The 24114-nt window shown below is 57.1% G+C and overlaps 1 protein-coding gene across 5 annotated transcripts in view; it reads left to right on the top strand.

Annotated features, from left to right (window-relative positions):
- Positions 1-425: 425 nt before the first annotated feature.
- The window catches only part of TCF7 (transcription factor 7), a 31691-nt gene continuing 8002 nt past the window's right edge, over positions 426-24114 (top strand). For all 5 annotated transcript variants that reach the window (XR_003792629.1, XM_029216389.1, XM_029216387.1 and 2 more), the window contains exons 1-5: positions 426-837; positions 1030-1096; positions 1606-1730; positions 22256-22367; positions 23224-23314. Coding sequence is in view for 4 of the 5 variants with exons in the window: in XM_029216389.1 (XP_029072222.1) it covers positions 598-837; positions 1030-1096; positions 1606-1730; positions 22256-22367; positions 23224-23314 (635 nt within the window). In the remaining variant the exon portion in view is untranslated. The remainder of the gene's footprint in view (positions 838-1029; positions 1097-1605; positions 1731-22255; positions 22368-23223; positions 23315-24114) is intronic.

Here is a 24114-nt window from a genome sequence, read left to right on the forward strand (position 1 = left end):
GGAAGCCCCCAGTTCCAAGCCCAGGACATACTGGGCCCGGGGCACAGACTCTGCTCACACCTTGGCTCCCGTTCCAAGGCACCCACAAACTCCGTGCCCTCCGCAGCTGGGGGAGAAACCTGGGCGCAGGAAGGGACTCCCTTGTTGTAGGTGAGGAATCAAGGTCAAGAATCTCCTTTAGAGTCCCCGCATTTCAGCAGAAGTGTGATGCTTTTCAGGCTCCTCCGACGCCTCACTCAGGTTATGCCTGGGAGAGCGAGCCCTTTAAGTCTCTACCCACTGGGCACGTCCCGGCCTCTCCCGGGAGAGGAGGGGCGGGGCGATATGGCTCCGCCCATCGACCGGGCCCGCCCCCGGCGTCCCCGCCCCGCCCCCGGCACTCAGCCGGCGGCGCCTTTGATGTTCGGACCCGCCAGCTCCCCGAGCCTCTCAGCCCTGCGTCCGCGCCCCGCACCCGCAGCCCGCCCAGGCGGAGTCAGCCTGCGCTCCGCCCGCCGCGCTCCGGGCTCGGAGGTCCGGACTCCGGGCTCGCTGCCTCCCGGGCCGGCTCCGCGCCCCGCACCCCCGCGCCCCGCGCCCCCGAGGGAGGAGCGCACCATGCCTCAGCTGGACTCGGGCGGGGGCGGCGCGGGCGGCGGCGACGACCTCGGCGCGCCGGACGAGCTGCTGGCCTTCCAGGACGAGGGCGAGGAGCAGGACGACAAGAGCCGCGACAGCGCCGCGGGCCCCGAGCGCGACCTGGCCGAGCTCAAGTCGTCGCTCGTCAATGAGTCCGAGGGCGCGGCCGGCGACGCGGGGGTCCCGGGGGCGGGCGCCGGTGCCCGCGGCGAGGCCGAGGTGAGCGCCGGCCCACGCCCCGCTTCTCCCCCGCAGCCGCCACGCTCCGCCGGCCCCGGCGGTCGGCTCGCGCTACCCCGCCCCTCCCTCCCGCGGCCCTCGGGGGTCCGCATCCCTCAGACCCCTCCTGCCCCGGGCCCCGAGCCCCCAGCTTTCCCAGCCCTCTCAAGGCCCCTCTGGATCTTCCCGCAGGCTCTCGGGCGGGAACACACTTCGCAGAGACTTTTCCCCGACAAACTTCCAGAGTCTCTGGAAGACGGTGAGTTTCTGCCGGCCTGGCTCCCCTCCTCCCGCTAAGGCCCGGCCTCGGTGGGAGAGCGGGGCCTTTGAGGACGGGAGGGAGCCGATGGGGTGCCTCCCCCCAACTGCAGCTCGAGGAGGCGGTAAAACCGAGGGGGTGGGGGAGTGGGGGGCGGGTTTCCCGGGCGCCGCCGGGCTCGAGTCACTTCCGGTGCCCTGACCTTTATAGGAGTAAACAGACCCCCGCCATCTCCGCCTCCCCTCCTGCCCAGGTGACTGACTAATCCCCTGACTTGGGGAGAAAACGTTGGCCAAGGTTCCTTGGCGGGAGGGCGGAGTGGGGGCCGAGAAAGGGAGGCCCGAACTCGGGGTCCTTCGTCGAAACTTGGCACTGCGGGCACCCCCAGCCCTTCAAGTCACGAACTTGAAGGGGACCCCTTGGCAATTCCGATTTTCTCTCGAGCGAGCAGACAGCCTTCAGCCCGAGACGCCCGGGCTGGCGCTTCTGACCAGCTGTGGTTTTTCCAGGCCTGAAGACCCCGGAGTGCGCCAGCAGCATGTACAAAGACACCGTCTACTCCGCCTTCAATCTGCTCATGCACTACCCACCCCCCTCGGGAGCAGGGCAGCACCCCCAGCCGCAGCCCTCGCTGGTAAGTGGCCCCAGCAGCCCAGCCCGCCTTGTGCCTGCTACCTTCTTGATCAGGTATGTGAGGCATGGGCAAGAAGTGACTTTTGCCTAGAAAAAAATGGATACAGAACTCTGTTCTTGTCTCTTTCCCCATCCACACCCAGCGGGATCTGAACCAGAAGGAGAACTTTCCTGGAGTAAGGAGGGCTGCCCTAGGCACCCCACCTGCCTCCAGCGGTCGGCTTTTGTCTTCCAGCTTGCTCACTAGCAGGCGTGGGCCCTGTCCTGGTGCTGGGTGGTGCTGGGATGGAGTCGGCTTGGAGAACGGTTAAGCTGAGGCCACCCACCCCTCCTGACGGCGGTGGATGTGGTGTGCTCAGAGTTGTGAGCTTTGCTGTTAGCCTTCTCCCACTAAGCCCCAATCCTCAGTGTTTGGAGGAACGGGCAGAAAAGCTGGTCTGCTTCAGGTCTCCTGGTTGTACAGGAGAAACATGCTCTACTCGCTCTGTCCTTATTGGCATGAATGTGGCCTTACCAGAGAAACAACCCGAACACCATGTGTGGAAAGTGGGTTTTTATGAAGCTGGGGCTTGGTCTCAAATGCACCAGGAAGGGTTTGCAAAGGTGTTTCAAATCAGTAGTGTCAGTAAGCGGCCTGTTTAATGAATTTGCAAATTAAATTTAAGTACCCAGTGCTTTGAGAAGATTCCATGATCATTACAAACCATGCTTTTTGCCCACTGGTGCAGATGACCTAAGGTGTGAAGAGCCTTTTCTGAGTGCTGTGGAGCAGCAGTAAAGCTGCACTTACAAAAGATTCAGATTAGTGTTTCAGAGTGTGCTCAGCTGGCCGAAGTCAGGGGTGAGATTAGAGCTTCTAGAGTTCATGTAAGGGTTTGGGGTTTGTGGTGGGTGGGTGTTGGGTACAAATAGACCCAGGGCAGGTCAGGCCAGCAGTAGGAGGCTCACATGGCTAGTGGTGGGGGCCACCCAGAGGGCGGAGAGTGACTGCCAGGCTGTGTCAGATCAGGAGTGAGGAAGGTTGGTTCCGAAAGCTGTTTCATGCTGAAGCTGGTAGGACATGAGAAAGTAGATTGAGCCTTCTCTCCAGAAACCCAGGATGGAAAACCTGGTGGTAGGCAGCTGACTAGAAATAAGCTCCTTGCCCTTTGGACCCCCATTCTTTCATCTGTGAAGGAACATGTTGGTTGAGTGGTCTGTCTGGCTTTCTGCTCTGGGGTGGCTCCATCTGTGAGGTACTCGCTTCCTTCCAAGTCTGTGGGGCAAGGGGCTCACCGTCTGACCTTGCCACCTGACGCAGCAGCTCTCCCCAGAGACCTCTACCCTCCATGAGCTGATACTGAAGGATGCTTTGGGGGCCCCCTACAAGGTGTAAACCCTTAGATTTGGGGCCAAGTGGTGGGACATGACCCCCCACTGCCAAACCACAGGCACGTGAGCTGCTGACAGGGGGCTGGCGTCCCTTATAGTCATGACTAAACAAAAGGCCTAGGACCCAAAGCAGACCTAGCAGGCAGATTCCCTCCAGCATCTTATGATCACACAGAGGTGCAGGGAAAAGGCGGTGTTTCCGAGTTCCTTTCACAGCCTGGGCGAGTGGTAGGAGAGTGCCCAGAGTGGGAGTGCCTCGTTCTTCGTAAGGGTGTGGTGATGGGACCATTTGGTGTCCTTTAGCTTACACTGGTCAAAGTGTAGGCAGATGGATGGCTGCCTCTAGCAGTCAGGATTGTGGGGGGAGTAGGAACTAGGGCAGGCACACCATCACTCCCCTGGCCTGGATCATTCCTTTTTTCAACTTTGGGCTCTTTCTCAAGGTACAGCAGATGCATTTCTATGTGTCGCGCCCTCTCTTATAGGGGCAGATCCCTTTGTCCTCCTCCCCACACAGCTGTAGCCTCCCGCAGCCTGGCTTATGGGAACACAGGAGGAGGGCAGGCTCTGGAGCTGACTTTCTGTGCCCTGGCATCGGCTGCTCCGTGGGGCTGGGGACAAGGACAGAGGCAAGGGCCTAAGGTGGGGAGATGCTGGGTGAGGAAGATGTACGTGAATATAGGGGAGCCTCCTTTAAGCAAATCTGATACTTACAACCAAATAGCAAATAAGAGTAGTAGTTCTTTGTGTTACTCAGAGCTGTGTGGACATATAAAATATGGTGAGGATTTAAAAAGCAAAATTAATTGACCCCGTGTTTTGGGAGCACATTTATCATGTGATCCAAGGTTCGTGTGTCTGGAATGAGAAAAGAAACTCTTACGATGGGTTAGGAGTCCCTTGTAGGAGACCTGAGGAAAATCACCTTTGGAAGTTTTTTTCCAAAGCTCTGCTTTCCTGAGCCCCTCTTCAGGGGACAGATGACACACTGCCCAGCCCCTCCCCTTGAGCCTTAGAACTTGGCCCCTCTTGCTCTTTGCACTCTCTGAGAGAATCCAAGTGGTCAACAGTTGTGCGGGGGAGCTCAGGGCCGAACACTTGACCTCCCCTGACAGTGGGGAAGACCCATGCCAGGGACCTCATCTGCCCTTGTGTAGGTGGAATACCCACGCGGCTGCTACACTGGACACCTTAAAGCAGGCAGACTTGAACGTTGTCAGGAGCAATGGGCCAAATGACCACCTCACAGACAACTGCCAGGGGGGCAGAGGGATTTTTTTCCCAAAAGGTTCCTTCTTCTTGGTACTTGGTTTCTTGCAAACTCTGTTTTTGGAAGTGGAAATTAGGTCAAAGTTAATTTCATAGCTGATGTCTTTGAGGCATCTAATGTAGGCTTGCAGACAGTTACTGGCCTAGACCAGTAGCCACTATTGTTTTGTTTTGTTTGCTCCGCTCTGGGATTGAGGTGGGGAGGGGCAATGACTGGTCCTGCGCCAGACTTTGAGGTATTTCTGGGATGAGTAAGGCATCACTCCTTAGGGAAACTCAGAGTCTTAGTGCAGAACTGACAGTCTGGTGCAAATCCCCATCTCAAAAAGGATATGAGGCCATGTCACTCTTCTGACCCCTTCTATGGGCTCTGCTTGGTATCTGTGGCCTGGAAGGCTGCTGAGCCTTTTGCCATTTATATGAAATGCCCAGAATAGGCAAATCCATAGAGACAGAAAGTAGAGGAGGGGTTGCCGAGGGCTGAGGGAAGAGGAGAATGGGGAGTGACTGCTAATGGGTATGGGGTTTCTTTTTTTGGGTGGTGAATATGTTCTGGAATTAGGTAGTGGTGATGGTTGCACAATCTTGGGAATATATTAAAAGCCGCTGAATTGTATACTTTGAAATGGTCAATTTTAAGGTATGTGAATTACATCTCAATTTAAAAAATAAATAGCTGAGCTGAGCCTTTTGGCTCTTACAGGGACTTGGGGCTGTTTCCCTGTGCCGTCCTGGTGTCTGGGCATGCCCAGAGACATCTGATGTGAAGGAGCCCACTTGAAGCAGTGGGCTTCTGGCCATCGGGCTCATGTTCTCTGACTCCAAGGTCTGAGGTCCAGGTGAGGGGAGCGAGCCCTGGGGGAGCAGGAGGTGAGGGTATGAGCAAGACTTGAGCAGAGGAAGGAAGTGCTGCTGACGCGTGGCTAGCCGGTCCGGGGGGGCTCTGCAGAGATGCACCCACCCAACCCTCCACACCCCTCAGAGTGTGAGCAGTGGGGCCTCGCGGAGGAGGGGTAGTGATGGTTGGTCACCAGCCCTGGTTGGGATGAAGCCTGTTAGGAGAGAGTTTGGCACCAGCCTGGCCACCAGACAGAGCAGAACCAGCCTTTGCCCCTGGAGTGCCCAGCTGAGTGGAGGAGACAGATGAATAGACCTGAATCCCTGGCCAGAGGAGTACTGTCACAAAAGGTCCTGCTGGCATGTCCTGGGAAGACCTGGCCCCTGCCTAGGCTGTGAGGAGAGTCTGCTGAGCAGCTTCCTGAAGGAGTAGAGTTGTCTGCCAGATGAAGACAAATAGGGGGCTGGCAGGCATCTGGGCTCCCTCCAGACATCCCAAATCTTCCACGTCTCTACTTCATTCGCTACCTCCAAGCCCCAACCATCACCATCCCTCCCCCAGGAAGGCAGCCTCCACTAGGGTCCCTGCAGTGGACCTGGGTCCCTCCCCACAACCCTACCCTAACCCTCAATCCAGGATCCACAGAGCAGCCAAACATAAGTCAGATCCCACCTCTCGCCTGATGAAGCCCTGTAGAGGCTCCCATTGCTCTTGAAGTAAAATCTAAGCCACTCACCACGGCCTGAATGCCTGGGTGGCCAGCCCCTGCTGACCGCCCCTCCTCGTCTGCACCATACTCTTCCTTTCTCCCTAAAAAGCAGCCACCTCAGTGGCCTGATAGGTTTTACAACCACCAAGTTCTTTCCATCTCAAGACCTTTGTGCTCGTTCCCGCAGTTTGGCATTCTCTTCTCTAGCTCTTCACCTAGCTGCCACTTCTCATTCCTCACTCAGGGCTTATTCAGATGTCACCTCCTCAGAGAGACTTGCTCTGACCATCCAAGTGGGGCCTTCCGTCATCCCCCACCGGGCCTCGGCTGCCTTGCCCACCCCAGCAGCTCTTCAGGCCAAGGTGGTTGGCACTGGTTTATGATGCACTTGCCATGCTTAGTCCAGAGACAGCCCATGTGTCAGAAGTATGTCTGAGCCTTAGTTTCCTCATGTGCGCAATGGGAGTGGCAAGCCCTCCTCCCAGAGTTGGACTGAGGACTGGAGGCAGCAGTACCAGGGACGTGCCCAGGAAGGTGCCAGCGTGGCCTGGGCTTGGGGGTCGGGGTTTGGCCACAATTGATCCCTCTCCCTTGCTGTCCTGGCTCCTCTGGGACCAGGGGTGGCTCAGTGGTAGGCTCCATGTGCACTTCTGTCTGGAGGACTATATCTCCACTTTGGGCCACGGGGTTTGGGGGTTTGAACCCTGGGGACCAGCCCTCAGGTGGGACTCAGGTGTACAGGCCCCCTCCTCAATGCCTGCCTCACCCAGGCATTCTTGGAAGGAAAAGTGTTATTCCTGGGGCCAGACTGGGAGCCATAGCCACTCATTCCATCCTGAGAATCCTCTCCCACCGCCCAGAGATTTTTCGGAAAGAGGCTCCCCTTCCCCAGCCATATAGAAGCCCTTTACACAAGATGTTAGGGGCTTAAGCTATTTTGTAAGAAAAAAAAAGGGAAAAGACCTTCATGGCCATTAGCCTCTGAACCACTCCCAGAGCTTTTCTCACATGGTGCCCCGTGTGCAACACCCCTGTGTCTTGCTCCGACGCTTCCCTGGTGTGCAGGCCCCCAGGCAGTGCCCATGCACGGCTTCTTTGCTTGTTTTCCCTCATGTTTATTATTCATCTCTCCCTCATGTGGCTTCTAGTTTGCTCGCAACTTGCCTTCTTTACCAGTGGGAATGATGCTCTATACAAATCACTCCTTAGTTTCCATTTTGATTGTTTTTCTGGAGCATAATGTTCAAAGAGAATTATGGGTTCAAGAGGTAGGAAGAATCAAGGCCCCAGTTCACTGAGGGTTCCTTGCGGTGCCCAAGCATAGCTGACGTGGAGTTTCCCCTTTTTTGTTGTTCATTTTATAGGTTCATGGTGGGCAGTGAGACTTAAAAGTAACTTTGACTTGCATTCCTTCCTGACTTGGAAGGCTGTGTGGTATTTGGAAAATCTGCAGCAACCCCCTCACTGCCAGCTGCTCCCAAGGTGAAACTTCGTTTTGGGGGCTTCCCTGATGCATTTCAGGGCCAGGAAAGCGCCCTGAAGGAGGCCTATCCTGCAGACCCCTGCCCCACCCTGTCACCAGGGGCTGCTGTTTTAGGGCTGCCATCCACTCCTCCAGCTTAGCAGGGTGGAGGGGCTGACAGAGAGCCCTGAGTTGGTCACCAGGACCCAGGTATTCTCCCCCGGCCCCAGCAGGGTTTCACGAGCCAGCTTCCATAGCCCGCAAACAGGGATATCCATACCAGTTCTGCCTACTTCCCCAAGTGCTCCAAGACTTAAGCATGAGTGGAGTTGAAAAGAGGGGGCCTTGGTGGTCCCCTCTCATGGCCAGTTGGCAGACCATGCCCTCCTGGGTCTCCTAAGATCACACCCAACCCCCGTTCCTGCATGAAGGGAGGTTTAGCGGAGCTGCAAGAATGGGCTGCAGGGGCACTGGTTTCAAGTCGCATAACTGCTGAGGTCAGGCTGGATCAGGGTGGGCACAGAGCCACATGGAGGGGACGAGGGGAGCCGCAGCCTCCCTCTGAGCCTCCTCGGGCACCTGCGGTTCCGAAGCCATACAGTCACACTCCCTCATACCTTGTGACTGGCTGCTTCCTGCCACTGTGTACAAACAAGACTCTGTTGGAGGAAACAGGTGTTTTATCAGGTCACAGGGCTCCCCCTCCCCGAACGGTACAGTGCACAGATCCTTGGGTAACAACCCTCCTCTGCAGGTGGGGACAGTAAGGCCAGGTCAGGGAAGGGACTTATCCAAGGCCCCTTAGAGGAGTGAAGGGGGAAGGCCTGAGTCGGGAAGCTCCACCCTCAAATACCATATCTTCCACTCCTTGGCTGAGTGGCCTTGGGTAAGTTAACTCCTGTGGGCCTTAGCTTTCTCATCTAAAAATGAGGATAGCGAAGGTTCCTACCTCCTTGGGTTACTGTGGAATGGAACGAGATAGTGTATGTGGAGTTCCCGGCACATAGTAGGTGCTTCATGAGTGGAAGCCACTGTGGGAGGGATTGTTAACACTGTGTGGGAATGGCCCTTGTAAAGGACGCCGGGCCAGTAGGTGCAGTGCTCCTGACGGTGCGGCTGGACTGAAGCCCCTGGTGCTCTCCGTCCTCAGCTCAGCAGCCAGTTCCCCTGGGGCAGAGCAAAGAGGACAGCTGTCTGGCCCAGCCAGCCCTCGGGCCCTCAGCTGGTCGACGACATAGTGCCAGCTGTATCTAGAATCCTGGTCCGACTCTTAACCGGTATTTACTGAGCCCCACTTGGCCTTGGCTCAGCACAGAGGGGACGGCTGCCTCTGCCCCACCCCGCAGAGCTCAGTTCTGGCAAGGCAAAGAGACTCTCCTTGGGGCTCAGAGGCGGCCGTGTTGGATAAAGGGCACTGAGGAGGGAGGGAGGCCAGTGGGGGCAGCCAGGAAGCCTTCCTGACAGGGGAGAGTTCTGGCTGGCCCAGAACCTGCGAAGGTGAGAGTGGGAGAATGCTCTAGGTCGGGGGCACAGCTCAAGCAGAGGAGGAGAGGCAGAAATTAGTATGTTCTTGGTCATTGGAAGAGCCTCCCGAAGCCCAGGGTCTGTGAGGCTGGAGAAGGGCCAGCACTGAAGGCCCAGCACGTGACCTTAATACCCGGGGGTGCTGGTTCCAGAGCCCAGGAGTGGCTGGTGGGTACCTGCAGTGTGTTGGCAGCATGAAGGGCAGTGTGGTGCCCACGGGAGATGGTTTGAGTTGAACATAGAGGGTGAGGCGGGCAGAGCCGGCAGCTGGGGCAGGTGGATGCTGGGATGCAAGGGAGGGGGTGGGGTTTGGGCAGGGCAGACCCGAGCGGACTGGCACATGCAAGGCAGGAGTGCCTCAGAGGTGGAAGTTTTGTGTTACTTCTTTTGACTCTCAGTCTCACTCCAGGGTCATGAGTCCAGGGTCTTGTCCGCTGTTTCCTGAGGGGAGCTGAACCCCAGAGGTCAGGTTGTGCAGCCCATTGGTGCTTTAGCCAGGGTGTGGAGAGCACGTCTCGTCAGCACTGTCTGTAGCAGGACTCCAAGGCCCCAGGAGTCAACGGAGGGTCTCTGAGAACCCAGGACATTGTTAGCTTCTTCCTTCAGGCAGTTTGCTGTCTCAGCTCGCAGACCTTTGATGCTTGGGGTTTGGACGTGGGTGCCGCCTCCCTCCCTTAAAGAGGTGTGGCCCACATCAGCCTTGGCATGTGTAGTCTCTGAGCTGCAGCCCAGGAGGGTTTGTCCTGGTCAGAGGGTTTGGCCCCTTCTGGTCCTGCAGAGCATGGGGCTCCCGTTGGCTCAGTCCCCTGGTGGGTAGAGGAACTGTCCCCTGCTGGATAGGGTCCCTGGCCCAAGGTAGTAGTTTGGTGAGTTTGGCCCTCTCTTGTGGGAGGCAGCCATGTAGCCTGTCCCACCCATGGAGCCTGCCTGCCTGCCTGGGCTGTGCCAGCAGATACGGCTTTAGAGCCCAGAGGGGGATGGTGACACACAGCCTTCATGTCACAGCCAGCTCCACAGCCAAAGCTCCTTGGAGATCAGAGGAAGCAGATGCTTTGCCAGCCCCTTTACCCCTCCCATTCAAACAACCATCTCTGTCTCTCTCCACGGACCGGAGAGGTGTCTGGGCTCCACACTCTCTGCTTTCAGCTGATGGCGAGTGTGCGGCTGGGGCTGCAGGCGTGGATGGGCAGGATGTGGCCCCAGGGAACAGTGCGTTCTGGGGGTGCATGGTTACAGCTGCCCCAGCCTACCGTGTCTGGGTGGCCTAGCCAGGGCTGGCCAATCACCCCTCCCAGGAAGCCCAATTTGCCCATGAGGGGAGGGGGCTATGATGGGTAAGGAAGCCAGGGACCAAGGCCACCTCCTCCCCTGGGTGTGTGACCTCAAGCAAATCTGTTAACCTCTCTGGGTCTCAGTTTCCTTCTGTAAATGGGGGTGGGGAGCTCTGGACGTGAGGATTTCTGAAGTTCAGACAAGTGTCAGCTGGAGAGGCCTGCTGCTCGGGTGGGCCTCAGGTGGGGCTTTGTTGGGCATTGCAAGAACTGCTCCAGGCCTAGTCTCCCTGTCAGGCAAGAAGGAATTGTAGGGAGGGAGAGACAGGTGACAGAAGTCCAGTTGAGGGTATTCTGACTAACTCTGACCTGGCTCTGGTGGTAGGAGGCCCAGCCTCCCGGTCTGCTGGGCCGCCATCTGAAACGCATTACCAATGCTTTGTAAACTGTACATCATTCGGCCACATGAAAGCCTGGGATCTAAAAATAGCCATTCCCAGAGGACACCCCGCATTGGCGGGGCTCAGCTGACCTCTGCACGCACACCCACCACTAGGCCACCTCCCTTGCCAGGGGGCCCCCGACTGGCAGGGCCACACCCACCCACCCTCCCAGTGTGGGCAGCCACTGCCAGAGGCCACTTTATCTGGGCACAGATCTCGTCCGGCTGGTCAAAGCTGCAGGCCTCAAGGCCTTAACTAGGGCAGAATGTCTGGAGGAGGCGGCTGAGAGCATGTCGGTGGCCGCAGGACCCCTTCCCCAGACCATAGATGCCTGGCATGTCTGTGGGAAGCCAGTGGAACCATCTTACAGATGAGGACACTGGGGCCCTGTGGAGGGGAAGCACAGGAAGGGGGACTTGGCCACTGTCAGATGGTAGACAGGAGGGCCGCTGGTGGATGTGCTGGTATGAGAAGGGCAGGGTCCTGCCCCGGACCCCGTGGTGTCGGTGGAGTCTGCCCCAGCACGAAGGCAAGGCAGCTGTGGGTCTCCAGGCTGCTACGGTTGACTCTTTGTCCTACTTTCTGCAGGCTCCTTTTCCCTATAGTCTCTATGACCAACTGCAAAACCACTCTTTTCCCTAAAAATAAACATGCTTATGGGATTGGGGGAAGCTTTGTAGCTATCAAAGGAAATAATAGGGTGTTTAAGAAAATTACATTGCATTTTAAATAACCAGCATGAAAGTCATTAAGTTTGAAGTTTCATTCAAATCAGATGGCTCTGTGGCTGGCCCGGTGGCCAGGCAGGCAGGGGGTGGGTGGGCACTTAGGGACGCTGAGAAGCAGCCTGTGGAGAGCTCTGCAGCAGCGGCAGTGAGGTCTCTGCGGCTATAGCCAGGGTCCAGGCGGGGCGGCCCCGAGTGTGCGCCGGGCTGCAGCAGCCGCCCCAGAGCTTGCCGACAGGCTTTGAAGCAGGCTACAGCCTGGGAGCCCCCCAGCTGTGGTGGGCAACCCCATGGGTGGGGCTGGGGGGTGAACATAGACCAAAGGGTGTGGGGCCAGATGAAGCTGGGATTGCAGAGGCCACAAGCATTGATGGCCGTGTTGAGGTGGGGTTTAAGGGATGGTGGTTGGGATCAAAAGGGCTGGAGAGGATCTACAGGGCCAAGGCCACATCTGTCTTCTTCACTGCTAGAATCTTAGCGGCCAGCATAGCGCATGACCCATAGTAGGTGCTCATAAACTGTTGCAAAAATAACAACAGCCGCAGTAATAGTGCATGTGTCAAGAACTTCCCAAGTGCCAGACCTGTGCTGGGGACTTAATCCTAATAGCAAGATCCTTACAAGAAGCCAAGAAAGTAGATACTATTATTGCTCTCATTTTACAGATGGGGAAACTGAGGCTCAGAGAGGTTAAGAACTTGCTAGTACTTGTCAGAGTCAGGACTTGGCCTCAGGTCTGTTTTACCCCAAAGCCCAGGCTCTGCTCTGTCCCTTTGGTCTCGATTGTGTGGAGCTCATTGGGAGCATTGCAGGCTGCAAAGCTGAACCCACTCCTGTTGAGTTTATGAGCTGAATTCCTCTGGCCTCAAGGAAAGACTTGGCCCTTACTTCCCCTTCTGGGCGTGACCTCAGAGCTCTGGACCTGGGTCAGGGCTGGACCACATGCTATCGGGGGCCAAAAGGGTTGTTTCTTGGTTAAAAGCAGGACCTCAGGGCTTCCAGAATAAATATTACCTGGAAAAGTGTTTATAAATGACATTTACGATGACATCAGGTTTGGGAATTCCCCGGTGGTCCAGTGGTTAGGACTCTGCACTTTCACTGCCGAGGGCATGGGTTCAGTCCCTGGTTGGGGAACTAAGATCCCGCAAGCCTCGCAGCGTAGCCAAAAATTAAATTAAGTTTTTTAAAAAAGATTACATCAGGTTTGATGCATGATGCAAGGACAGTTAAGAACTGTGTATAGGTTGATTCCTCCTTTCTAACTTTGGTCCTGGTCCTGGCTTAGCTTGGAGCTCACTGTTGGACTTCTCTGGCCCAGGTGCCCTCCTCTGTGTGGTCCAGACACACCTAGAGGGTGTCCTAGGCCCGGAGACGATGGGAATGGCTGGACTGAGGAATCTGAGGGCATCCCTGCACATGGGTGTCCCCTCCCCAAACCCCTTGGGAACCAGATCCACCTCCCAACCCTGCTGCGGCATTTTGAGGGTTTCTTCTTCTACCACTGCCCTCCTCTGCTCCTCCCGTGCCACCCCCCACGCCTCCCCCCGCCCCTGCCTTGGCTCTGGTCACTGAGGGCTAGTCAGGAGCTCAGGAGTCTGGCCCAACAGCAATCTGGCAGTAGTCCAAAGGAAATCGAGGGCCAGCAGCCCTGGCCTGGCACAAAAGCCGGCTTTCCTGAAAAGCCTTGGTCTAGGAACATGCTCGCCTTTGTCTTTTGTTTTCTTCTTCATTAATTTTAAAAAATATTAGCAGACACAAATATTACTTCATTTAATCCCTATGAGATATGGATATTGTACAGATGGGGAACCCGAAGCACACAGAGACACGCTTTGCAAGTGCTGGAGGAGAGATGTGAATTCAGGCATCTACCTCTGTGTTCCCTGCCCTTACCACCTGCTACCTTGCCTCTTAGACAACATATCTATCCACTCATTTTTGAAAAGTTGGGTTTTATAGCTACAGCTGGGTCGCCTTGGCTCCCCCATCCCATCCATCTCCACTCCTCACCCCCGCCAGGAATTTAGTGTTTCACCCTCTCCCTGTATTTTTATAGTGTTAGACCCAGGTGTGTATCTGTAAAAGCTGTTTGGTGTGGTTTTTGGAACCCCCTAACTCAACCTCATTAGAGGGCTCCACCCCAAGAGGGCCCCTGTGGCAGTTGCAGCAGCCCTGCCCTCCTCCATCTGCTTACACTTGGCGTGAGGGGCTTGGGTGGGAGCATCCTGGGGCCTGAAGCCTCCAGCAACTCCTTTCCACTCCTTGCCTTGTTCACTTGGGATAAGCCTCTGGACTGAGTCCAGGCAGAGCCCCAAGGGCCTTCCTGAACTGGCAGTAGCTGCAAGGGTTAGACCCAAGTGAGCTTCCTGACTGTGGCCCCAGGGCAGAACTGTCCTCCGGGCTGGTACAGGCAGCTGAACAGACCAGGTAACTCAGAGACCCCCATCTTATCTTTGCTCCTCAGAAGCTGGCTGGAATTAATCGGGGCAGGAATGCAGTGCCAAGGCTGGGGATGAGATCTCCAAGTCTCCTCTGCCTCCCACCCTTGAGCCGTCGCTGACCATCAGCCTCCGCCTCTCTGGGCCCTGCGCCAGGCCGCCCTAGCTCTCGCTCCTAGGCAGCACACTAACTCTTCTGCGGGTGGCCATCCCACCCCGCATGCACGTGGACTGGGAAAAGAGGCCAGACCTGGTGGGAAGAATGACTTCTCATGGTTCCTTTAGTCATTTACGACTGAGGACCCACATCACCTCCTATGAGGGCAGGGTGTTGCTGGCAAAATCCAGTGGGTCCCGGGTGGGTGGAGGTCTTAGTGAGGAGACCCAGTGTAGGGGGGAGAACCTGGCAACCACTCGGCTCCTGCGCCTCACGCGTGTGGTCTCCATTGCTGCGCGCTACCAGCTGGCCTGGGAGGCCTCTCACCGAGTGGTAAAGATCTCTGGCCAGGAACCCCAAAGGGCTGGATTCAAATCCCGATCTGTCATTACTTGCTCTGAGACCTTGGGCAAGTCATTTAACCTTTCTCGGCTACCCTTTCCTCATCCGCACAATCTGTACACACGTCACAAAGTGGTTGGGAAGACTGGTGGGATTCGGGGGGCGGGGGGCGAGCCCTGCAGGGTGCTAGGCACACAGGAGGCTGCCACTAGTGGCGGCTGCCGTGTCTAAATCTGCACCTCCGCTGCTTTCTTCATGCCTTTTCTACAAAGCCTTTTTGTTTTGCTCCCAGGGGAACAAAACCTCTGAACTCCTCAAATGCCTTCTCCCCAGAGCCTGGCTTTCCCTACTGCCAAAGACAGCCTGAGCCGAGGTTGTGCCCTGGCCTCTGCCTCAGGCATATGGGCTCCCGGAGGGCTGGGCCTTGACGAGCTGGGAGGGCGACTGCCTGGACAGGGGACGCCCAGCCCCCAGGCTGCTGCAGAGTCCCCAGACAGTGTGTCGGTAGTATCAACTAGCAGCTCGGCTGCAGCAGCTCCCGGAAGCTTATATTTTCCTCTGAAAACATCCTGTCCTGAGGGGCGTTTACCTCAGAGAGGAAGAAGGAAAACAAAAGTAAACGAATGCATAGAAACCGCTGGAGGCTGTGGGCCAGGCCACTCAGCTAAGTGAGGTTCCGCTAGCTCCGGGGGTGCCTCGGGGCCAGGCTGGGTCTAGAGCAGGCCTGTGGTTTGCCAAGCCTGTAGGCAGGGACTCAAGTCCTTGCCTCTGCTGTGGCAGGACCCCCTATCTGATGTCGAGGCCAGGCAGCTGGTGGACTGGCCACGTGGACCTGGGAGGGCTCTGTGCATCCCTGGCCACAGTCCTGTGCTGGCAGGCGGGACTAAAGCCTCCTGGTCCGCAAGGGTGTAGCCCAGCCATACCCCAACCCTCCAGCTCAGCTGGCCACATGGCCGCGGCTCCATGCTCTGCGGTGGGCGTCTAGCACAAGGCGTCCAGCACGCTGTGGGCGGGGTGCTTGAGGGCCGTCCTCTGGAGAGCACCATGTCCTGGGCAGCGGGGGCTGGCAATAAAAGGGCATGAGCCCAGCCAGGGGATATCTGCAGATGTGGGGTCTGGGGAGCGTGCACATCACGGCTTGGCTGATATGCAGGCGAGCCTCCTTTGGAGGACCTGCTTCCTTCTGGGAAGTTCATTCTCGTGGTCCCAGGCCGTGGGGCAGCTTCCCACTCAGAAACTGGCCAGACTCCTTGGTGCTTAAGCACCGTGAGTGCTGGACAGTGGATCCCCAGCTCCAGACCTAGAGGACTGGGGGAGCTGTGTGTGGTGGGCACTAGTGGGCCCTGGAGCTGGGAGAGGAGTCCAGAGGAACTGATCAAGGCCAGAGCAGAAGTTGAGTGGCAGACCCTGGATGGAGCATGGCCTGGTTTCTGGCAATGCAGGGAAGAGAAGTGAGAACTGGAGAGGACTTTTTGAGCAGGGCCACTGTGTGGGGTTATGCAGGGAATCTGGGCCAAGGAGCTGAAATCTAGCCTGCACTATGCTCCACAAACCACGTGCCCTGGTGTGGGCCCAGCTGTCTCTCCAGAGGAAAGGGTACTTTTTCTAGTTAGCACAAAGGCACCATATGAACTAGTGGTAGCCCTGGCTTTGACTGTCTGGTGAATTCTGACTCCCAAGGTGTTGCAGGAAGGAGGAGATGGGGTAGAAGGAGGCACAGGGTCTCAGTTGCCAGGCAGGATGTCCCTGACTCCCAGCAGTGGCCCCAGTTCCTCCCAGCCTCCTGTGTGCTGCTGTGACCATGCCCAGCCCCAGCCAGGGTGCTTTGTCCAGTGCTGCCACATGCTCCCTAAACACTGGCTCACACTGGGCGCTACCTACACATACTGCTAGAGACCTAACTTGAGAGCCCAACAAGTGGGGGGAGAGCTCTCCAGGCAGAGGCAACAGCATGGCCCTTGAGGCCAAAGTGGCTGGAGCACAGAGGGAGAGGAGGTGAGAGATGAGAATGTGGCTGTCTGGTGTTGCCTGAAGACCCTGAGAGACCTTAAAGGGGTCCCCAGCACTGACTTGCAATTTTCTCAGCGTCACTGAGCCTCAGGTCCCTCATGAGTAAAACGGGAAGGATAATGCCTGCCTCAAATCAGTTGTCATATGTGGCATTTACAATACTGAATTTTTCACATCTGTGCACTTGGCAGAGAGAACAATATGTCAATAGCCCACCCTTCTGTCTAGTTCGAGGTGTGGATCTGCCCTCCTTCTGTGGACTCATACCAAGGGCCGTTCCGCAGCTCCAGAGCGGGCATCAGGAATACCCCCCCTCCCCCTTCTAGGAGCCAAGAGACTGAAGTCAGGTCCATGGTTGGATGAGTGGGTAGGCATGCAGGGGTTCTGGGGCATCAGGTGTTCTAGAGGCCTTCATTCAGCAAGTCTTAATGAACATGCCAAGTACAGACCCTGGAGAGGCAGAGATGACTAACAAGCCGATTCGCCCTCCAGGACCCCTAGGCCAACAACCCCTGCAGCAAGTGGGCAGCTCTGCCTGCTGGGCTGGTGGAACCCCACCCAGGCCACAGTCCTAAGGAAGTGGCCCTTAGACTGAGGTCAGGATGAGAAGGAATCAGTATGGCAGAGTAGGAGGAAGTGTGGAAAGCTGGGAGGGGAGGGCGTAAGGGGTGGGTAAAGGTGCAGAGGCGAAGAGCTGGACACCTGGGTAAGAGAGAGGCAGGCCCGCGTGGTTGGGTGTGGCTGGGGTGTGGCTGTGCGAGAGTGAGTCGGGGAGATGTGGGCTGGGGACCTGGGGTCATGTCCCAACTATTGCCATCAGGCAAGCTCCCTGTGCCGACAGCCCTGGCAGGCAGGCAGGCATGGGGTATAGCTAGAACCCCAATCCCAGGGTCCCAGAACGTTCTTTTGCCTGCTACCTTGGAGGAGCTCAGTAAATACATCCCGACTCACTGTGTCTGCTGATAAGTGGTCAACTGCGAATTCGGGTGCAGTGTGTGTGGGTGTGTTGCGGGGTGGTGCTCCTCCTGGCACAGTCCCTGCCAAGGGGAGGCCTTCTTGGGAGGGCCTTGTCAGCCTCACACGCTTCCACCCTCCAGGCTTGAGACCAGAGGAAGCAGCAGCTTTCTTCACTGAGAAAGTGTTGTGCGGCTTCTTAAGCGTTTGGGGGTTTTCAGAGTCAACCGTTAGAGGCGAGGGAGCTTCTCTGCTGGCAGTGGCAAGGGCTCTCAGGGTGCACACAGCCTGTAAGCCGACCTCTGCGGTCTGCAGGGAAAATGCCGACCGTGTTTATTTTTCACCTGAGCCTGCAGGAAGTTGGGGGTTGGGGAAGAGGGAGGCGGGAGCAGCCCGGCCAGGCCCAAGCCCGACTTCAGAGCAGAGGAGACCGACCTCAGGAGTCCCTCATTTCCACCTCCTCCTGCCTGGCCCTGCCCTAGGGCCCCTTCTTGGCTCCAGCCTGCTCAGCAAGAGGAGGGCATGCTGGGGCACCAGAGTGAGGAATTTCCAGCCATGGGCCAATGAAAAGATCCCAGAAGGATGAGGACCGCCTTCGGGACGATAGGTTTTGAACCGGCGTGGGGAAGAACAGTAAGAGCAATGCCGTGGCAGGAAGGACCGCCTCTGCTAAGGCTGTTCCCAGTCCAAGGGTCTCAGAGTCTAGACTCGTCCTGGAGTGCTGCAGTCTGGAGGGGGAGAGGGGAAAGGGGCTGTATGCAAAGGCCAAGAACAGGGGTCTTGGAGTGTGCTGATCAAGGAGTATGGTCTGCTGTTAGGTCTTTCATTTGTTTATACCTCCCACCATGCTGGGAGCTCTTACTGAGTGCCCAGCGCTATGCCTGGCACTCTGCCCTCAGAGGTAAGAGATGAGGTTGTGCCGTCGAGATACTCAGGGACCGGTGGGGACGATCAACCCAGGCCTGCCTGCTTCCCTCGGAGGCAGGGCACAGTCACCATCAGGGGAGGAGAGGAGCAGAGCTCCAGTCACTGGGCTCCCCAGACACAGGCCAGGCCCCAGGCAACTCCACCCTGCTGGCCGGGCAGCCTAGCCCTGGGACAGCCTTGTGCTGAGGCCGTGGAGCGGGACGTTCCATTTGGCTGAGAGGGGCGTGGGGCACCAGGTCCTGCGCCAGACAGTTTCCCCTGGCTGCCACCACCGGGCATGCAGGGGGCTGGGGAGTGAGGCTGAGAGGCAGCCTGCACGAACGTGGGAAGGACTGGCCAGGCCCTCAGTGCAGGCCTGGCACCTCAGGGCCTCCACCTGCTGGCAGGTTCTCAGCCCCACCTCCACCCACCTGGCACTTCTCCTGTGGCCTGGCTACAGACTCCCGTTTAATGAGGCTTTTCCCCAGTTCCCAGGGGAGGCTGGGGGACAGGATGAGCCCTCTGTCCATCTGCTCCTGTCACACACATACATAACCAGGCCAGAGGCTATAGGCTGAGCTGGATTCTGAGGTTTCCTAGACCTAGAATGAGCTGTGTTACAACATGGAGCTTAAACAACCTGGCCAAGGAGGGTCAGCTCTAGCTGTCCCTCAGGTGACAGGGCTTCCTGGCCCAAACGAGCCTTCCCCAGGGAAGGTGGTGTGCCGCGAAACCTGCTGTGGAGCCACCCTCTCCCTGCCCTGGCCAGAGTGGGACTCCGGGACTGTCTTCCTAGAGCTGGCACCTTGGACCCCAGGCTCTGCTCCTAAGATTTCCCAGGGTCAGAGCTGCCTGTTCCACCAGCCAGGCTTATAACTCTGAGCGCTGAAAAGCCAGAGCCAAGGCTGAATGGCAGGGCCTTCTCTGAAGCAGAAGTTTAGACTTGAAAGCTCTGTGGTCTGCAGCGCCCTGTGGAGGGTGTTCATTCCACCCATTGCACCAGGGCTCCAGGCGTTTGTGCCCTTAGATGGCAAATAGTGGAATGCCTTCCACCAGGGTCCCAGGTTCCTGAGGGAGTGGGCCCTGAGGCTCATCTCCGTGTGTGCCACAAGGCCTGGGATCTGGCTAATCCCTGTGCTAGGAACTTATCAGGGTAAAAAGGCCCCCGAGGTTTCCAGAAAGCTTTCCACCTTCATAGGCCCTTGGCTCCTGCTCCCAAAAATTCTAGGATAAAGCAGGGTTTTTTGCATCCATGACCAATGAGGTAGGCAGGGTTGATATGATCATGCTCATTTTACAAGGGGCATACTGGCCCAGGGTCCTATAGAGGAAAGGTCAATGAAAAAGGTCAGCAAGCCTAGAGCTGTACTTCCCAACCCACTTCCCATCCTGGCACAGTTAAAAATGACCACTGGAGTAACTGGAGGAAGAGGCTGGAGGCTGAAACAACCATGAGAAGTGCTGGGCATAGTGAGCAAGGAGAGAGGATGGTAATGGGGTTAGAGAGGTAGTTGGGGGCCTGATCCTGGAGCTCCATAGGCCTGGGCTGAGGAGCAACGTGATCTGATTTCTATGGCTGCTGGGTGGAGGACTGAGGAAGCAGGAGGCTGCTGCAGTCGCCAGGTGAGACGTGACTGTGGCTTGGACTGGGTGGGGAAAGGGAGAAAGAAAGAAGTGGTTCGATTCTGTTATATTTTGAAAGTAGAGCCATTAGGATTTGCTGACAAATTGGAGGTGGAGTGTGAGAAAAAGAAGCGTCAAAGGTGACTCCAAGCTGTTTGGTCTCAGCCACTGGAAGGGAGGGAGTTACCATTAACTGAGGAAGATGGAGAGGAATGTTTGGGGCAGGGAGTCAAAGGTACCCTGGTGGGAATAAGACTGGGCTTGCAAAGTGCTGGGCACAGTGCCTGGCATGTGGCAAGTACTCAGTACATGAAGGGGTCATATTCCCCCACACCCCGTACCCCACACCTACTGTCCCAGTCTACTCCTCTCTCTCTTGCCAGTCACCTGCAGGCCTGAGGGTCCTGTTTTCCACCTTCCATTCCCCTGCACGATCCCAACCTGTCACAGGTGTGTCTGGGTCCGTGCTGGGGATAAAAGAAGGCCTGGGAATGACAGGAGCTTCCCCCAGCTTGCTCAGGAAGCCCAGCCTTCACACAGCAACAGGAAGGTCCCAGCAACCAAAGCCTTGAACAGCATGGCCCTGTCTCCACTCTTCACGAGTGATGCTGCCAGTGGGCTGCCAGGCGTGTCTGCCATCTCCAGGCAGACCTCCTTTGGCATAATAAGATCAAAGTGTCTGGCCCATGTGAGGCCTGGCACCAGGGGCCTAGGGAAGCACTCTAAGTAACGTTTCCTCCTCTTCAGGGTGAATGAAGGGCTTCTTACATGTCCCTTCCTCATTACCTGACACTTGACTACTTGAGCTCCTGGCTTTGTCCTCACAGGAGCCATTTGAGACAAGGTAATAGGTGCTCGGGTATTGTAGTAAATTAGATCCAGGAACTGAACGTGGTTGGCAGACTCTTCCTCAAGCTCACAGTGGCGAGTCCTCGGAAGCTCTCCTGCGCTGCCCCAGGAGGCCAGGAGAGGCCTCTGGTCAGAGGTGAGGCATCGGCCTCAGGAAATGGCTGTGATGCCAGATCCATGCGAGCCGCAAAGAAGGAGCCACGACTATTAGAGCATTAACTCCTCCTGTCTGCCTGAGGACAGAAGGCAGGCTCATCATCCCTGGTATCCAAGACTCCTCCTGGTGGGCAGATGGATGAGCAGGGGACTGACAGGTGGCAGTGTGAGCAATTTACCAAGCCCTGAGGGGAAGGGTACAGCTTGTAGCCCAGCCTGAAGCTCCCCTGGAGGCAGGAATGTGGGAAAGGTGGTGGCCAGGGCTGTTGCTGGGAGGTGTGGGATCCTGTGCCCACCCGGGAGCCTCATGCCATGGCTACAGTGTGGCTCATACCTGCCCTTCCCTCTAGCCTCGCTCTGGACCCCCAACAGCCAGTGCCGAAGGACCGGTGCCAGGCCTCCTCATCAAGAGCTACCTTCACCTTCCTCAAACCTGGTGATGAAGGGATCATGAACCCCATCCACTACACAGGAGAGGAAGCCCAGAGATGTTAAGGAGTCTGGCTAAATTCAGCCAGTGAGAAATTTCACCTACAGGGTGGGAAGGAGCCCAGACTACCATCTCTCATGACTGTTGCCCCAGAGATGTCCCATTTCTTCTGTGTGGTGGGTTAGAAGTCACTCATCTGTGCTCCCAGCCAGCAGCATCCCCACAGGTGGACTTTTCCAAGTGGAAGCTGACCTTCAGTTTTAGATGATGTCTCCAGGGCCCTGGCCTGCAAAGGTGTGCACCGGGGATATGCAGAGCTAGGCCTTGGCCCTGAGCCGCAAACTCCCTGTGGTTGGGTCTCAGGGGAGCCCCCGTCCCAGTCTGAATATGAGTCAACTCATGACAAATCCATGTGACTAGCGTGAAAAGTAAGAGTCCTGCGGTGCTGAGGAAACAGGAAGTGTGGAGGCTGGGTGGGTTGGCCCTGGGGGGAGCCTGGCCACAGCTGGCACTACCTTGCCCCACCTCCCCTGAGTTAGAGAGCTGAGGGGGCCCCTTCCCTATGTCAACAAATCCTCTTAAGCCTGAGGTGGTTCCAGAGGGTCAGACTCAAGCCCCTCAGTCTGGGGGCTAGAGGAGGGGGACAGCAAGCTCCAGGCTTAGGGCTGGAGGCTTGTGAGCAGCTCCCCAGACAGGCCATAGGGCCTCAGAGAAACTGGGGGATCTCTGAAACCAGGAGGCAGGAAGAATTTTCCTGGGCAGGGGAAACGCCTCCTAGAACTGAGGGCCAAGAAAGACCGAGAGGCTCTCTAGTAGGAGACTGGACTGTTTGGGCAAAGTTGGGTGGGGGGGGCAGGGCCCCTGGACACCAGGTGGCCTGAGTGGGGTCCTGTCCAGTGAAGCCTGTGGTTTTGATCACCTCCACTCTCCTCCGGTGGTTGGGCTGCTGCCACACAGCTAATTGGGGCTCTTCCCGTATGTGCACCCCGGTCTCGTGCCTTCCTCTCTCAGGTCCCCCACATTCACCCATCCTCCTCGTTTTTCAGCACAACAAGGCCAGTCAGCCTTCCCACGGCGTTCCCCAACTCTCTCCTCTCTATGACCATTTCAGCAGCCCACACCCCACACCTGCTCCAGCCGACATCAGCCAGAAGCAAGGTATGGATCCTGGATGGGAAGGGCCCAACAAGACCCAGAGCCGGGGAGTGGGGAGATCAAGTCCCAGCCTTCTGAGACCAGGTGGCTAGACCCTTTTTGTAAGTGGAGAACCTGGGGCTGTGCAAACTCAGGGCCCCTCGAACATGCCCAACAGATTGAGGAGCCTGAGGGCACCAAAGGTTGGGGAAGGTGGTACCTGGTCAAAATCTGAAGGCTTCAGGTTGAGGTAGGAGCCTAAATCCTGCGTGACTACCCAATACCAGTATGGGAGTAGGCCTCTGTGTAAAACTGATAAATATAAAACTTGTAGTCTTTCCCTCCCCCAGTGAGAAAATGGAAAGTGGTGGTTGTGATGGCTGATTCACCTCAGCCTCGGGCAGAGTCATTCTGAAATTAGCCATTGTCGGCTGTGGGAAACCTGCTGACTCAACCCTGGGGAGGAGGGGGCACGGGGGGATGGGTAGAGCCCTGGCTCCCCAGGCCAGGGGGTCTGCCTCCTGCCCGGAAAGCCAGGCTAGAGCCCCCAGCGGAGAGGCCCCAGTTACAGACCAGCATTGGACCAGGGTGTGGCAAGGTCTGGCCTCCCACTCCTGAATGACTCCAACTCTGCCACTGTCCGGCCACTGTCCCGTAGGCAAGTCACCCAAACCCTCTGCCCTTGATTTCCCTAGCCTGTAAATGGGGCACTGTTATCACACTGGGATAGTCCTGAACAAACCAGTATGTCTGGTCCTCCCTCTAGCACACGGAGATGGGGTCCTAGGAGGGCCCCCACAGGAGGCTCCAGGATGCAGTAACTAGCTGAAGTGGCCTCCAGGTCAGGCTGGCTCACTTACTCGGCCCCTCTCCACTGCAGGAGTTCACAGGCCTCTGCAGACCCCTGACCTCTCTGGCTTCTACTCTCTGACCTCAGGCAGCATGGGACAGCTCCCGCACACTGTAAGCTGGTGAGTGAGGGCCCAGTGGGAAAGGGGCACCTTGCGCTGGTTGGACCCATACCTGCCCTTCCATTTTCCTCCTCCACCCTTCTGTGCTGAGCACCCAGATGCCAGCTCTGTACGGTACCAGGGGCTGGCCAGCAGCTCTATCCATGCCTCAGCTAGCCAGACATACTCCCTTTGGGAAGGCAGGAGACCTAGCCCCTGGTCCTAGCCCTATCACACTCTGTCGTAATGTCTAAGACTTGAACGGGACTGTTCAGGGCCACATGAATATGTGAGGAAGAAAAAGTAGGCCTGACCAGGGGATGCGGCAGCATGCATGGCCACAAGAGAAGCTGTTGCTTCTCAGTGGCCTGGTGGACAGAGGGATGTTCCCACTTGCCTCAGTGTCTACTGCTGGCTGGTCCCTTCCTTGGCTGAGCTGCTTGAAGGGCAGGGTCCTTCTTGCCCCTATGGTGCCTGCTTCAGTCCAAGCCCCTGGCATTCTGCTTGGAGAGTCTACTAAGGCTGGGCCAGGGAAAGACAGCCTGGATCTCATTCGGCAGGCCCAACTGTGAGCCAAAGGGCCCGTCTTCAGCTGGAGCTGGGCCTTGGCAGAGTACGTGACCCTTTGTTCATCATGTGCAGTTTGACCTAGGCAGGTCTCTAGCCTCTCTGGGTTGGGGCAATTACCCAAAGGCAGGAAAGCTTGGCTTCCCAGGAAGGCAGAGCAGGTCAGAAGCCCAACCTGGGGCCCACCTGCCCCTTCCTACTTGCCCTTTATCCACGTTCAGCTCACTCTTCCATGTCCAGATTGTCTCTGGATA

Source organism: Monodon monoceros, unplaced genomic scaffold (genome assembly GCF_005190385.1).
Source record: "Monodon monoceros isolate NGI ecotype Baffin Bay Population unplaced genomic scaffold, NGI_Narwhal_1 Super_Scaffold_12, whole genome shotgun sequence".
Taxonomy (NCBI): domain Eukaryota; kingdom Metazoa; phylum Chordata; class Mammalia; order Artiodactyla; family Monodontidae; genus Monodon; species Monodon monoceros.